A 14,262-nucleotide genomic window follows, 5' to 3' on the forward strand; every position below is an offset into this window, starting at 1 on the left:
TTAGGGTTAGAAATGAGGGACAGCTGTCAAAACAACTGCTGACGTAAACATTTACGATAATAATTATAACGACGAGCGCGGGTTTTGCAGAATCTTGAAAAAAAGAGTTTTTTTCCACGCTATCTAAACTCATAGTAAGATTAATAGTAGTTTAATTTCAATGATTCTCAAGTCAATATCAGTGGTCTAAATGTCAAATAGTTCTAATTTATCATCAGATCACACGTCATACAGCGGTTCAAGATTTTTAAGGCCCAATTATATTTTATGAAATCGGTCTGTTAAAGGTTTGTAATTCGAAGTTGGCTACAATTGACCAGTTAGAAACTAACATTCGGCGTTTTGTGGATTGGTTTGCTATGCTGGGAGAATTTATACGAAATTTAACCTATACATTCGTATAAAAAATTCTTCATAAGACCAGTTTTGTTGGTCGTATGCCTGGAATTAAAATATTTTTTATTTATCTCTTGAAGTTGCTGTGCTTATTTAAAATAAAAGTTTTATATTTTGCTTCCAAAAATAGCTTGTATATATATTAATAGAACCAGGTCAATTTTATTTTTACATTATTGCAATAAATTTAAATAAATATATACTTCTCTCACTCAAAAAAAAATTGCAAATTAGACACCACTTTTCAAATACGTAAATTATACATATGTTATTTGGGTCAAAACACTCTTACATTTTTATTTTGTACAAACAAACGTTCGTATTTATTTAATTTTATTTCGACAAAAAAATCATATTTGTTTGAAATTGTGCCGTCTGAGAATAACATCACTAAGATACCGTATGTCGAGAAAAGCTCTGACGTCAACTTGGACTTGCACTCAACCCAACCTTTTCCAATTTTTTTAAGTGAAACTTCTAAGATGAGATGTATTCAATATAATCACTAAAAGTATTCTTTAAAATGACGTGTAAATCCTAGTATCTCTGGATGTTTTCACGACGATTAATAAATGATATTTGAAAAACAATACGGTATGTGCTGGATCAGAAATATTTTTGGCTAATAAAAAAAAACAACGTTCTCCAAGAAGAAACTAGTATAGCCAGAATACTAAAACAGTTTCTGTAAATCATTAAATTTGGCTATATCCCTTCGATTTTTCATCCTTCAGCGTCGACTCCAAGCTACGCTGCTTTTTAATGGGAACCTGTTTATGCTAGGAAAGAGCTCGCGGCTTTGACGCTGCCGTCGAAAGGCGACGGAAAAGCTAAGGGAAAACAGGAAAACATTATTTTATCGACAACCTCGCATTATCATATATATTATGGGACTAAAATAATTTGCTACGCGCGAATTTAGTCCGCTCTTATCTGTCACTTATGACTTAATTGTTTAAGTGTCTCTTATTTAATGTCTAACAAAAAGAAATATGTTTTTAACAAACGATTTTTAGAGTACACTATTTTTTTGGTTGTGGACACAAGTGTTAGCACATTTTTTATATAATTGATTATTTGATATGCTAACACAGCCATTATTTACCTTATATGTACAATATTTCTTATTTAAATGGTTAATAGACAACTGAATAATCTGGGAATTCGTTTTTAAAAAGTTTCATTACTAATTTGGCATTTGCTAGAACATGTCACAATTATAAAAACAATTAGAAGTTAAAATAAAATTTTCGTTTGCGCCATGAATTCGACACCCGGTAAAATATATTTTAAGGAATAGCTGAAAAATCCACATAAACAAGAATTTCTATTTCTTCGAACTCTTTTCAATAGGATCTCGATCGAATCGACGCTCGTTGATTTCCCTCATTGTGGGACTGGTCGTTGGTTTTTGTCTCGCTGAAATGTTTATACTATCGACGCCGGCGCGACACGACTATCTGCCATATGCGGGTCATCAACATGGCGATGCCAACGATGCACACAACAGCCACGACATGCTTGGCGCGGAGGGGCCGGAAGCGGATATTGGCGCACATCAGCATGCATATGAGAATTCAAGTATAGCGTTGAAAATGCATAGTGAGGTGCGTGTATTGTGTTGGATTATGACAAATCCGAAGAATCACAAAGCAAAAGCGCGTCATGTAAAACGAACATGGGGCAAACGCTGCAATAAGCTGGTGTTTATGAGCTCTGAGAAGGATGACGAATTGGGTTCGGTGGCGTTGCCAGTGCAGGAGGGACGCAACAATTTGTGGGCGAAAACAAAGGAGGCCTTCAAATATATACATGCTCATCATTTGGACGATGCGGATTGGTTTTTCAAAGCAGACGATGACACGTAAGTAGGAGTTTGGAGTTGGATTTGTAATAAAAAAATATATTTGTTTGGTTTATTTATGTTTTGCAGCTATGCTGTTATGGAAAATATGCGGTATATGCTGTATCCTTACTCGCCGGAGACACCCATATATTTTGGCTGCAAATTCAAACCATTTGTGAAACAGGTAAGAATACCATTAATTCAATATACATAAATCGGTTTAAGTCGCTAGTCGTTGGATCTCGCGCCGTTGTTATCAATTTCCGGTTTTATCTAATGTTATAGTGATAGTTAAATTAATGTTTAGCTACAAGTGTTTTAAAGCGCCCATAAGATCTATATTGTTCATATGGTTTTGAAATGATCCACCTAAGAAAATTAGATAGATATTAGACTTTTTCAAGTCGCCCATTGATGATGAATCTCGTAAATTATTCGGTTATTGACAATATATTATTATGAAATTCAAGCTAATATATATGTCTAGACATTTTTTGATATTGACCTCCCAACATAGCTCTAAAAAGAACAGTGGGAAAGTCAAAGGGCCCTAAAGGTGACGAAGGATACCACTTGGACAGCCATAAGGCTAGTCCTTAGTCCTAGATATAGATCACCAACCTCTTATAGATCGACGAAATGCTTTGAGACTACCACAAGTTTGTTAAGGTGTCTAATATCAATTCCAGCAACTTCGTCAAGTCCATGAAAATGTAAATATTGCAATGATTTTAAGCTCAGTCTAGCCGAAGCAGGACAATTGATAAGAAGGATCCATATGGTTTCATGACATCCTCTTCCATATGGCTTTGGCAATTCGCGTCCAACAAGATATGTAACCCCATCGTATGTAAGCCTATTGAACAGTGTCCGGTCAAATTTCTTACATGACAGCGAGATGAACTTGGCTAAGAATAAGTAGTTTAGAGCACCTCTTTTAATAGACTTTGGGATGAAGAAACTTGCAGCCGCACAATTCTTGGTTTTTGATCCATATTTTCTACTCAGGAACTCCATGATTCCAGCACTAGAGCGCAAGAAGACAACGGAGTACAAACTCGTTGCCAATCTGATGAAATAGGGGTAAGGGACCCTGTCTAGTAAGCTTATGTAGCAGACCCAAATTAGCAGGGATGCAATCGAAGAAGCACAATATTTCAGAATATCTCTTTTTCAGTTTTCCTGAGCTTTATGGGAGCCTTAGGCACATTACACTTGCCAGAAATATCTACAGTGGTTTTGTGTGGAAGGTTGTTGGTTTTGAGGGATGCAATCGAAGAAGCGGAAGATTTCAGAATATGTCTTCTTCAGCTTCCCTGAGCTTTATGGGAGTTTAATGCATCATATACAGAGCAGCTCTTTGGACACATTCCAGTTGCTTAGCAAATAATGGCTTCCCGAGCGCTCTCCACCGGACAACAACCTCATAATACACTATTTATTTAACTACTGTTTTTTAGAGCCAGAATACAAATTTAGGTAAGAGATCCCACATTTGCTTATCTTCAGCAATATAAGGCTATCGATGCCTTCCTCACTCTTTTATCTATATTTCGTCTCCACGAAGGCGTCCTGTTCAGGATAAGCCTTAAAAAGTTCTCCTTGTGGCGTACTAAATCTTTATTTAAAAAGATTTGTCACTGAATAGTGTGGTTAAAAATAGTATTACTATATTGCAGAACCTTTGTGTGGACACAAGCTTTTGAGAATAATTTTCAAATATCGGAGCCTTTCCTCGAAGATAGGGGAATGTTATTCTGCTCTGAAAAATCTTCTTATAAATAAGGTTTTGTTGAAGTGGTTTAAAACTTTCAAGATTGTGGTGTTTCGATGAAAATTCTCTGTCAAATATTCAAAGAAGTTGTGGTTCAAAATGTTCAAAAACATCGATCCTACCATAGATCAATGTCAACGTCGGAATAAATAAAAATTTGCCGAAAACAGAAAGATCTTCGCGAGGAGTAAAACTCGAATAGATCGCATGGAGTGACGAGAGCGACATGTAATGAAACACCTATGAGTGAAGAGTGAAATCAGTTTCGTTCTCTCTGAAAACCAAGTAAGTATAGTTATGCATTTTCAGGGAAATGTCTTTTGGGGCGTTCGCATTTCACCCAGTTACATAAGTTAAACCTTTGAGAATCGTTTCGGCATGGAAAATGAAAACTATCAAAGAGAATATCATTACCCTTTTAAACAGGTTAGGGAGTCTTGTGTTAGAACACTCTATTTCCAGATAACATCAAGGCAAACCGTTATTAAATATACATATAATATTATTTTAATAGTATATGGCTAACTTATTAACATTGTTAACTGTCTTCCAGGGTTATATGTCCGGTGGCGCTGGCTACGTACTCAGTAAAGAGGCGGTTCGCCGATTTGTCGAGATAGCCATACCGAATAAGGATTTCTGCAAACAGGACAACACCGGCGCTGAAGATGCTGAAATCGGTAAATGTTTGGCGAAGGTAGACGTAATCGCTGGCGATTCACGTGACGAACACGCGCGTGGCCGTTTCTTCCCATTTGTGCCAGAACACCATTTAATACCATCACATACGAACAAAGATTTCTGGTATTGGCGTTATATCTACTACAAAACTGATGAGGTGAGACCATAGTTATCATAAAACGATGTCTATTTTTTTATATTTAATATTTGATCATCTTTTTTCGTCGGGAACAGGGCTTAGATTGCTGTTCTGATAGGGCGATATCGTTCCATTACGTATCGCCAAATCAAATGTACGTTTTGGACTATTTGATCTATCATTTACGACCGTACGGTATTATCAACACGCCCGAATCGCTGCCCGAACGTCTGAAAGTGGGCGAGACGATGCCTCCGCCAGTAGAACAGACAACCGCGGCTATTGAAGCTGAGAAGGCGAGCGAAGCCACAGCATGAGCGAGGGTTTAGTTAGGTATTGCTATAGAAATATGGAGATATGTATATTTACATTTATGTTGACAGCTTTGTAAATATTGGTTTTCCCGCTGTGTTTACTAATTTAAGTAATTACGTAAGTACGTATTTGCCATAGCCAGTAGCTGCTACGTTAATTTTTTTTTGCCAAAAACATATGCTTTGCTATGCGTTCGATCTGTACAAAGGAAAGAACTCTCAAAATAATTCCAAGTTGTATTATTTAGGTAGATTTGCGATAAAATTAAGTCTGTATAAGTAAAATAGTTTTATTATTATTAATTTTTATAAGTATATATACTATTTTATATAAGATTTATAAACAATGGCTTTATAAAATATGCATTTCATAATAGTACTGAAAATATTGTAGTTAAAAAAAAATATTTAAATAAGAAATATGCGGGCTGAATAGAGAAATCTTAAACCTTAAGAAAAGGTTGGCAAAAATGTTTAAGTTTAATTTTAAGTTTACAGATTTGAACTGCATTTCCAAATACGTCAAATATTTTAGAAGACATACGCTCAGAACATGATTAAAACCGAAGTGTTGAATAAAAAAAAAGTGTATATAATTTCAGTTGATATACATATGTATGTATATGTGAAAGGGATTTTTGCTAGAAAGTAAACAGAAAGCTCAAAATACCTAAAATGAAAACGTATATATTAATATTAAAGTAGAAATACATCTCTGAACTAAAGGGCAAAAAACCAAAGAATATATGTATCATTAAAAAGAATACGTATTAGAAGAAACTAAATGTAAAATACTACTTACTGCCCACAAAAAAAAATTTAATTGATAACTTGAAAATTATTATTTTGTTTTCTTATTTTTTTATTTTTTACAATAATTTTATTTTTTCTTGCATAATTTTACAAAAACTATTCCTGGTAAAATGTGGGCAAATTTTTAAATACTACTTATATGTAAGTAAATCTTAAATAGTTGCCATTTTCATATACCTAATATTGGTATAAATGAAATGCGAGCGAAAAGACAAGCACAAAATGCGCAAACACTAAATTAAAATAGTGAAATTGAAAACCTATTAAAATAAACGGAGATATGAATATGAATATATTAAAAGACTTTCTATTTTTTAATAGTGATATTATGGTAAATTAAAGGAGAAGGTTATACCCGACGATTCTCGTGAGAAACGTCAGATTACAATCGAGGAAAACCTTAGTCCTCGGAACACCATCACGAATAGAACGCGTATCACAAATAGTTTGAATGTTTGTACTTTGAAACCTCCTTCCAGCTGTGATCCCACCTTACTACAACTAGATAAGAATGTAATCCAACACTACCGAAAACAAATTGATCTAAATTAGCCAGTTGCTGAAGGTGCGAGAGCAAAAAGAGACGGAAAATTACTGAGGACTTAAACCAGTCTAGTATTTACAAAAATCAACATTTCTGTTTTCCCATAACAGGATATTTTATGGTCTTAAAAATATGAAGTATTTGGAACAGAAACAATCTCCGAGCACCATCGGCGCCAGATTGGAAAATTATATGAAAATTACACAAACGCGTTTAAAGTTGTACGTTCCTTCAGTATTGTTAGGCGTATCACATTGAAATTATAACTTAAGGTAGTCTGGTAGTCCGGTAACTTGGGTTTAAAAAAATCGAAATTTTTATTTGATTTAATTTGAAAGTACATTGTCTTGAGAATATACTGTAAAAATTCAGAGAGAAATTCGAAATATTTCGGGAGTTATAACGAGTTTCCTAGAGCGCCTCGGAGTCCTCTCTCTCGGAGTTGGTGAAGTTTAAACGTGTTTTTTTCAAAACGTTGTTTTTCTGTTCGGCCCGGGTCCTAATTTTTTTTACTGAACCGATTGCTTTCAAATTTCAACAGGCTGTTCTACACACTTATAGTTCTCGTCGGAGCTAACGAGACTTTTTTTCACCCCTAACTTTTTATTTTACAACCCTTTTTTGCTAAAATAAAAGGACTTTTTCTTTGAAAGTCCGCCATTTTGTTATTTACTCTTGAAATTTAACTTCAGTAGTTCCGATCAGAATGACATATATATAGATTAAGAATAAACAAGAATATTTGATTTCAGATAACATCAATAGCCAAAATCACCCGGGCCACCCACGTGCATTTTTTTTGAGGTTCCAACTTCGAGTGACAATAATAATATGTAGTAATAAAGTATTAAAATTTTTCAAATACAATTTTTTTTATATTTTAAATATGTAAATAACAACACTCTAACAATTCAAGATAATTCATTTTTATTTTCCTATTTCCTATTCCAAAAAGTCATGAAAATAGGCATAAGTTACCAGACTACTACCTTAAGCTTAATTAGATCCTCATAGACCACTAAATTATACATATACAGGTATCCCTCGAATAACACGGTTAATTGGTTCCGTGTTATTCGAAATCGTGTTTATTTGAAATTTAAAGGTAAAAACTTTATAAACGCAATAATTTTTAAATTACATATGTTCAACCACTGTCACTCTCCAAAGATTGATTTGTTTTTCCTTGAAGAGGTAGAGGATCCTTAAATTTTCAATTTTAAAAGGAATTTTCGCGGCTTCGTGTAATTCGAACCCCGTGTTTATTCGAGGGTTGTCGCAATTTTAAACCGTGCTATTCGAGATTTCGTGCAACTCAAGTACCGTGCTATTCGAGGGATACATATATATATATATAAATGATCAGCGTGACGAGCTGAGTGGAATTAGCCAGTATTATTACATACATAAACTAGTTGCTCACTTTTTGATCGATCATGCACAAGTCCTTTCCTTTCCAAGAGATATCTTTATCAAATTTGGCATGTATTACTTTTTAAGGTAACGGTACAATTTTCACAATTTCGCAATTTTCGCAGAAATTGTTTAGATCAGTTGACTACGACTTCGAAGTTCTGACTGTTAACACTGACCTGGCAGCCTACTCGGGAGTGCGACGAATGGAGAAAGCAGAACTAACGGCGTGTTTGTTGAGGCCGAACCTGAAAACCGATTATCCGATTATCCGGTTGGTAATCGTTCGTATGAATATCAACCGATTAATACTAACTATTCGTGGAGTCATAACATTGTAGTTGTTCTACTGCGACTATTCGAAAAGTTGCTCTGCTGCAAGTATTTGAATAAATGAAAATTGTTTGAAATCCAAGCGGCCTTTAATTTTTGCTTGTTCTAAATTAGTGAAAATGCCATTGTGTACGTATGTATTGCAAATTTTTTATAAACTTAAAAAATACATAGGAAAAATGTCTAGAAAGCTTGCGCTTACCGATCGAAAAGTCGACAACGAATGGTTAACCGGATATTCGAAAATGAGCGGTTAATCGAATAGTCGACGACTTACGACTATCCGGATAATACAGAATACTATTTGATATTATTCTGGTTGATATTATTCTGGTTAATCCGAATAATCGATTAAGGGAAAACCGAGAGCACTTAAACAAGACATCCATTGATGGTTCCAAAAAGTCCTTAATAATGTCTATACATCCAGAAAAATTTAAGGAACCATTTATTAATGCCAATGCACTGCAACCATTGTAGGAAATTCCACTCTAAACCATGTAACTCACTGGAAATTTGTTTCTGGTTATCACATTATCACAATACTTTTGAGCAATTCTGCTTGCGGTCAACTTCGAACGTACTGGATTTCATCGAACTGATTCGTAATTATTATCATTCTTCAATGAAGCTAAAATTTTTCAATCTTTTAGAACTCAATTTAGATATATATATTTGGTAGAAAATCAGGCGTGCCGTGTGCATTTTTAGCTTTAGGAGAGATTTTTTTCTTGAACTTCTCTCTTTAAGGCCCATATTTTAGAGCCCCCTGTGAAGTGCTTAACGCATAAAAAGAATAAAAACTTGTAAATATTTAAATAAAAGTGTAGTTGGAACGCAGCAACATAAAATTTTCAGTTATTGTAATATTTATTGGCCATTTAATATTTATTGCCCACTTGGATAAATAGATGTTTGCTCTAATACATTTGATATATGTACATACATAAATAAAAGTCTGTAAATTTTGAAACAACAAGTAATTGCTTTATTGGAATGGTTTTGTAGGTTGCCAAATATGTCCCCTCCGTCTTTTTCTCTTTTGAATTTCGCGGCTATGTATAAAGCGCTACAGAGCTCGTATATTTGAAAGGTCTTGACATAACCTATAAAACGACGCTATGTATGCATGATTAGTTTGGATATTGCGTTCAAAAGTTATAGACGTGTAGTTCACTAACACCAAAATTCGCGCTATATTAAAGATTTCCTTCGATAAAGGCAAATCCGCTAGATAAACGTTCCGTGAAATGAATGGTGTTTTGGGGGATGGTACTCTACCACTTCGAACTGCGGAGGAATGGTTTCGACGATTCAGAGTGGGTGAAAACGACACCATGGATAAGTCAGCCGGCGAAAGACCTGTGACGGCGAGTACCGAACAAATCATGGAAAACATCGAGTTAGACCGGCATGTAGCATCTCGTGACATCCCCCAAAAGATGGGAGTTAGTCATTAAACCATTTTAAAACATCTGCACAAGGCTGGATATCTGGACATCTGCACAAGGCTGCACAAAAAAGCTTGATGTTTGGGTGCCGCATGAATTGACGCAAAAAACCTTCTGGACCGAATCAACGCCTGCGATGTGCTGCTGAAACGGAACGAACTCGACCCATTTTTCAAACGAAAACGGTTGTAGTCGAAAACCGGTGAATCGTCCCTAACAGTTGCCAAGCCGGTATTGACGGGAATCATCCACTACGAGCTGCTCCCATATGGCCAGACACTTAATTTTACCATCTATTGCGAACAACCAGACCGCTTGAAGCAGGCGATCGACCAGAAGCGTCCAAAATTGGCCAGCAATAAGGGTGTAGTGTTCCAACAGGACAACGCTAGACCACACACTTTGTTGATGACTCGTCAGAAGCTATGGGAGCTCGGATGGGAGGTTTTATCGCACCCACCATATAGCCCATACATAGCGTCAAATGATTACCACCTGTTCCTGTTTTACAGCATGGCGAACGCTCTTGTTGGTGGAACGTTGAACTCAAAAAAGGCTAGTGAAAAGTGGCTGTCCGAGTTCTTCGCAAATAAGGAGGGGGCTTCTACGAGGGGGGTATTATGAAGTTGCCGTGTAGATGGAAACAGATTATCGTACGAAACGGCGGATATCTGAACTAAATCCGATTACTGTAACACTTTTTATAAAGGATTGAATAAAAAGCAAAAAGGCGGAAGCGAGATATTTGACAACCTAATATATAAAATACTATATGAAAACTGACATTTTTTAAAGCTTTCAAAAGATCCAGGTATGCTCACAAATTTAAGTCAAAAGAATACACTCAAATTGTAATTAATATATCTTAAAATATAAACAAAATAATGTGCAAGCCAAATGATGTAACAATCTGACAAAATAGGTCAAAGTCGGCTGAGTAAACCAGTTTGACATCAAATTTGCCCTATGTACTCGTATGTGTTTTTAGCCAGCACTTTTTAAAGTATGCAACGGATATCATATAATTTTAAGTCCCTATAACGGTTTTTAACCCAACTACATTTTGGTTGAAGTTTTGAAATTCGACATTACCAGTATCAACTCAATCCGTCAAAAAAAAAAATACTCGGAAGAAGTGTTGTTAAACTTAAATTTTTTTGTGGTATCACTGATTTCAACTCTGTGTTTGTGGGGTTGACTAATAAAATTAAGGAATCGTGGAAATGGTTCCAACAAAGAGTATATACAACCTATTATTCCTGGGAATATGTATACTTTTTGTGTAAAAATAATATACAAAGCAGCGGGGGCCGATGGATTGCCGGCCGAGCTATTCAAACACGGCGGCGAAGAACTGATAAGGAGCTTGCATCAGCTTCTTTGCAAAATATGATCTAAAGAAAGCATGCCCAATGATTGGAATTTAAGTGTGCTCTGCCCAATTCACAAAAAGGGCGAACCCACAATCTGCGCCAACTACCGTGGGATAAGTCTCCTCAACATCGCGTATAAGATTTTATCAGCGTTTTGTGTGAAAGGTTAAAGCCCACCGCCAACAAACTGATTGGACCTTATCAGTGTGGCTATAGACCTGGAAAATCAACAACCGACCAGATATTCACCACGCGCCAAATCTTGGAAAAGACCCGTGAAAGGAGAATCGACACTCACCACCTCTTCGTCGATTTTAAAGCTGCTTTTGACCACACGAAAAGGAGTTGCCTTTATGCCGCGAAGTCTGAATTTGTTATCCCCGCAAAACTAATACGGCTGTGTAAATTGACCTTGAGCAACACTAAAAGCTCCGTCCGGATCGGAAGGGACCTCTCCCAACCGTTCTATGCTAAACGAGGTTTCAGACAAGGCGACATCCTACCTTCAATCTTCTTCTGGAGAAAATAATTCGAGCTGCAAAACTTAATCCGGCAGGTAGAATCTTTTATAAGAGTGTGCAGCTGCTGGCGTATGCCGATGATATTGATATCATCGGTCTCAACACCCGCGCCGTTAGTTCTGCTTTCTCCAGACTGAACAAGGAAGCAACGCAAATGGGTCTGGCAGTGAACGAGGGCAAGACGAAATATCTCCTGTCATCAAACAAACAGTCGTCTCACTCCCGACTTGGCTCTCACCTCACTGTTGACAGTCTAACTCTGAAGTTGTAGGTAATTTCGTCTATCTTGGAACCAGTGTAAACACCACCAGCAATGTCAGCCTGGTTAACTCTTGCCAACAAGTGCTACTTCTGACTGAGTAGGCAATTGAGGAGAAAAGTTCTCTCTCGACGAACAAAAACCAAACTCTATAAGTCACTCATAATTCCCGTCCTGCCATATGGTGCAAAGGCTTGGACGATGACGATAACTGATGAGTCGACGTTGCGAGTTTTCGAGAGAAAAGTTCTGCGAAAGATTTATGGTCCTTTACGCGTTGGCCACGGTGAATATCTCATTCGATGGAACGATGAGCTGTACGAGATATACGACGACATTGACATAGTTCAGCGAATTAAAAGACAGCGGCTACGCTGGCTAGGTCATGTTGTCCGAATGGACGAAAACACTCCAGCTCTGAAAGTATTCGACGCAGTACTCGCCGGAGGAAGCAGAAAAAGAGGAAGACCTCCACTCCGTTGGAATGATCAGGTGGAGCTTCGCTTGGAATATCCAATTGGCACCACCTTGCGAAAAGTAGAAACGACTGGCGCGCTGTTGTTAACTCGGCTATAATGTCGTAAGCGGTGTCTACACCAGTGAAGGAGAAGAAGTATTATAAATCAAAACTAATGTCCACTTTAATAATTATTCTCTTTTTCACCAATAAGTTTAAAGATTTTGAGCTTTTTAGTTATAAAAACAAGAGTTTGGTTGATCTGAAATTGAATTGCTTTAACTTCAATTCAACTGAGTGCAGTTGAAAACCGTAATAGAGGTTATTTCATATAATCATTCAACTTTTCTATGGAACAGATGGCTTCTCATATTTTTTAAACAATATTTTAAAACTAAATTGCAAACCTTCAAAAATATTTAATTAAATAATATATTTTACATTTGCATTTACACTTATCACATTATATCACTTATACTTGTATTATAGATAGATACATTTATAGGTTATAATTTACGACACAGCACAAGTTCAGTGGCACCATTTAATGTCCAGTATGATTTAAAAGCACACAGTTGATTTTTTAACAATCACTAAACTAATCTTATATGTAGACTAAAATATTTAAATATATTCTCTATAACATATTACACCCTGTCCAGAAAGTATCGGAAATTCTGCATTTAAATCTCCCGTTTTTACAACTGTTCTTAATTATGGAGCCAAAAGATAGCGCGATCTGTCAACCAGTGTGCTTAAAGCAGCTGTTTATGTCGTAGGAAAAAAAATTTCACTGACTTCCATATAAGCAGGAGATGAGAGGGGGAAATGAAGAATTCCCGATACTTTCTTGACAGCGTGTAAATCAATACTCAATTTTGCCACAGTCTAGGTGTATAAAATAAATAATGATATAAGGCACTATAATGACAATAATTAAAACATACAATATATACATAAGTACGTGGTCAAACTCCACCTGAAAGTTTCTGTAAGTTCTATTCACTCTACCTCCGGATTTATTCTCTGTTTTTTGAGAGATTTAGGTCAGCTCTGTTAAGATCCTCTCTAGCTTACTAACTTTTGAAATTTACTTCAAATTTATTATATTTACAACCGCATATATACTATCTGTGTAGACACACTTATAAAGGGTTGTCAGACTCTTCCTTCCGCCACTTTTCCAACAAATCAGTCATATTTCGTTTTGCTGGCAGTGCTTCGATCTGTTTGAAAATGCCGAAAGGACGCAAGCTATATATAAGATAATCCAACACGTACATATAGGATGGTTGCACATAGTGAAAAGATATTGCATAATCTGAACAACAGTTGAGACCCTAGAAAGATTGTCAAGCAGCAATTACGTTATTTCACACATACGATATGTTGGGTATATGGAACTCACATCTTCTGTTTTGTAAAATATATAACGCCAGTACCACGCCGATTTATTTTTTGGTATAATGTGCCCTTGGGGACCCGACGGAAAGAATCGACCACGTTTGTACTCATCACGTGAATCACCAGCCACCACGCCAACATTCTGCAAGCAACTGCCCATTTCTTTATCCTCAGCACCACCGGAACGCTTGCGACAGATTTTCTCATTTGTATAGGCTTCCTCCATGAAGCGTTTGACAGCCTCTTTGCTCAATACATAACCGGCCCCACCGGACATGTAGCCCTGCAAGGAAGTAAGGGAAAATTAACAAGGAACACATATTTTAATTTATAAGGCACTTACTTGTCTCACATATTTTTTGAACTTGCAACCGAAATAGATGGGAGCTTTGTTGTCGAAGGGATATAAGAAAGCGCGTAAATTCTCCACAATGACATAACTGAAATTTTTCAATATTAAACCAACACAAATTAATAATAATCGAATAAAGAACCGATGGAAAAAGTCTTACGTGTCATCGTCAGCCTTCAGGAACCAATCAGC

General features: G+C 36.3%; 2 protein-coding genes across 10 annotated transcripts in view; one reads left to right on the forward strand and one right to left on the reverse strand.

Moving 5' to 3' along the window:
• Window positions 1-14,262, forward strand: part of LOC105225670 (glycoprotein-N-acetylgalactosamine 3-beta-galactosyltransferase 1) — a 90,557-nt gene that overhangs the window by 36,616 nt on the left and 39,679 nt on the right. For 6 of the 8 annotated variants that reach the window (XM_049461911.1, XM_049461915.1, XM_049461924.1 and 3 more), the window contains 4 exons: window positions 1,750-2,260; window positions 2,330-2,426; window positions 4,570-4,854; window positions 4,932-6,251. In XM_049461911.1, coding sequence (XP_049317868.1) covers window positions 1,750-2,260; window positions 2,330-2,426; window positions 4,570-4,854; window positions 4,932-5,153 — 1,115 coding nt within the window. In that variant the 3' untranslated portion in view covers window positions 5,154-6,251. Of the gene's footprint in view, window positions 1-1,536; window positions 1,674-1,749; window positions 2,261-2,329; window positions 2,427-4,569; window positions 4,855-4,931; window positions 6,252-14,262 lie in introns of those variants that run through there. The other 2 variants (XM_049461933.1, XM_049461927.1) reach the window with 2 other exon arrangements.
• Window positions 12,733-14,262, reverse strand: part of LOC105225671 (glycoprotein-N-acetylgalactosamine 3-beta-galactosyltransferase 1) — a 63,497-nt gene continuing 61,967 nt past the window's right edge. The window contains exons 3-5 of one of the 2 annotated variants that reach the window (XM_049461952.1): window positions 14,062-14,158; window positions 13,723-14,001; window positions 12,733-13,654 (exon numbers count right to left, since the gene is read on the reverse strand). In XM_049461952.1, coding sequence (XP_049317909.1) covers window positions 13,460-13,654; window positions 13,723-14,001; window positions 14,062-14,158 — 571 coding nt within the window. In that variant the 3' untranslated portion in view covers window positions 12,733-13,459. The remainder of the gene's footprint in view (window positions 13,655-13,722; window positions 14,002-14,061; window positions 14,159-14,262) is intronic. The other variant, XR_007423606.1, reaches the window with a different exon arrangement.

This window comes from Bactrocera dorsalis, chromosome 1 (genome assembly GCF_023373825.1).
Source record: "Bactrocera dorsalis isolate Fly_Bdor chromosome 1, ASM2337382v1, whole genome shotgun sequence".
Lineage (NCBI taxonomy): Eukaryota > Metazoa > Arthropoda > Insecta > Diptera > Tephritidae > Bactrocera > Bactrocera dorsalis.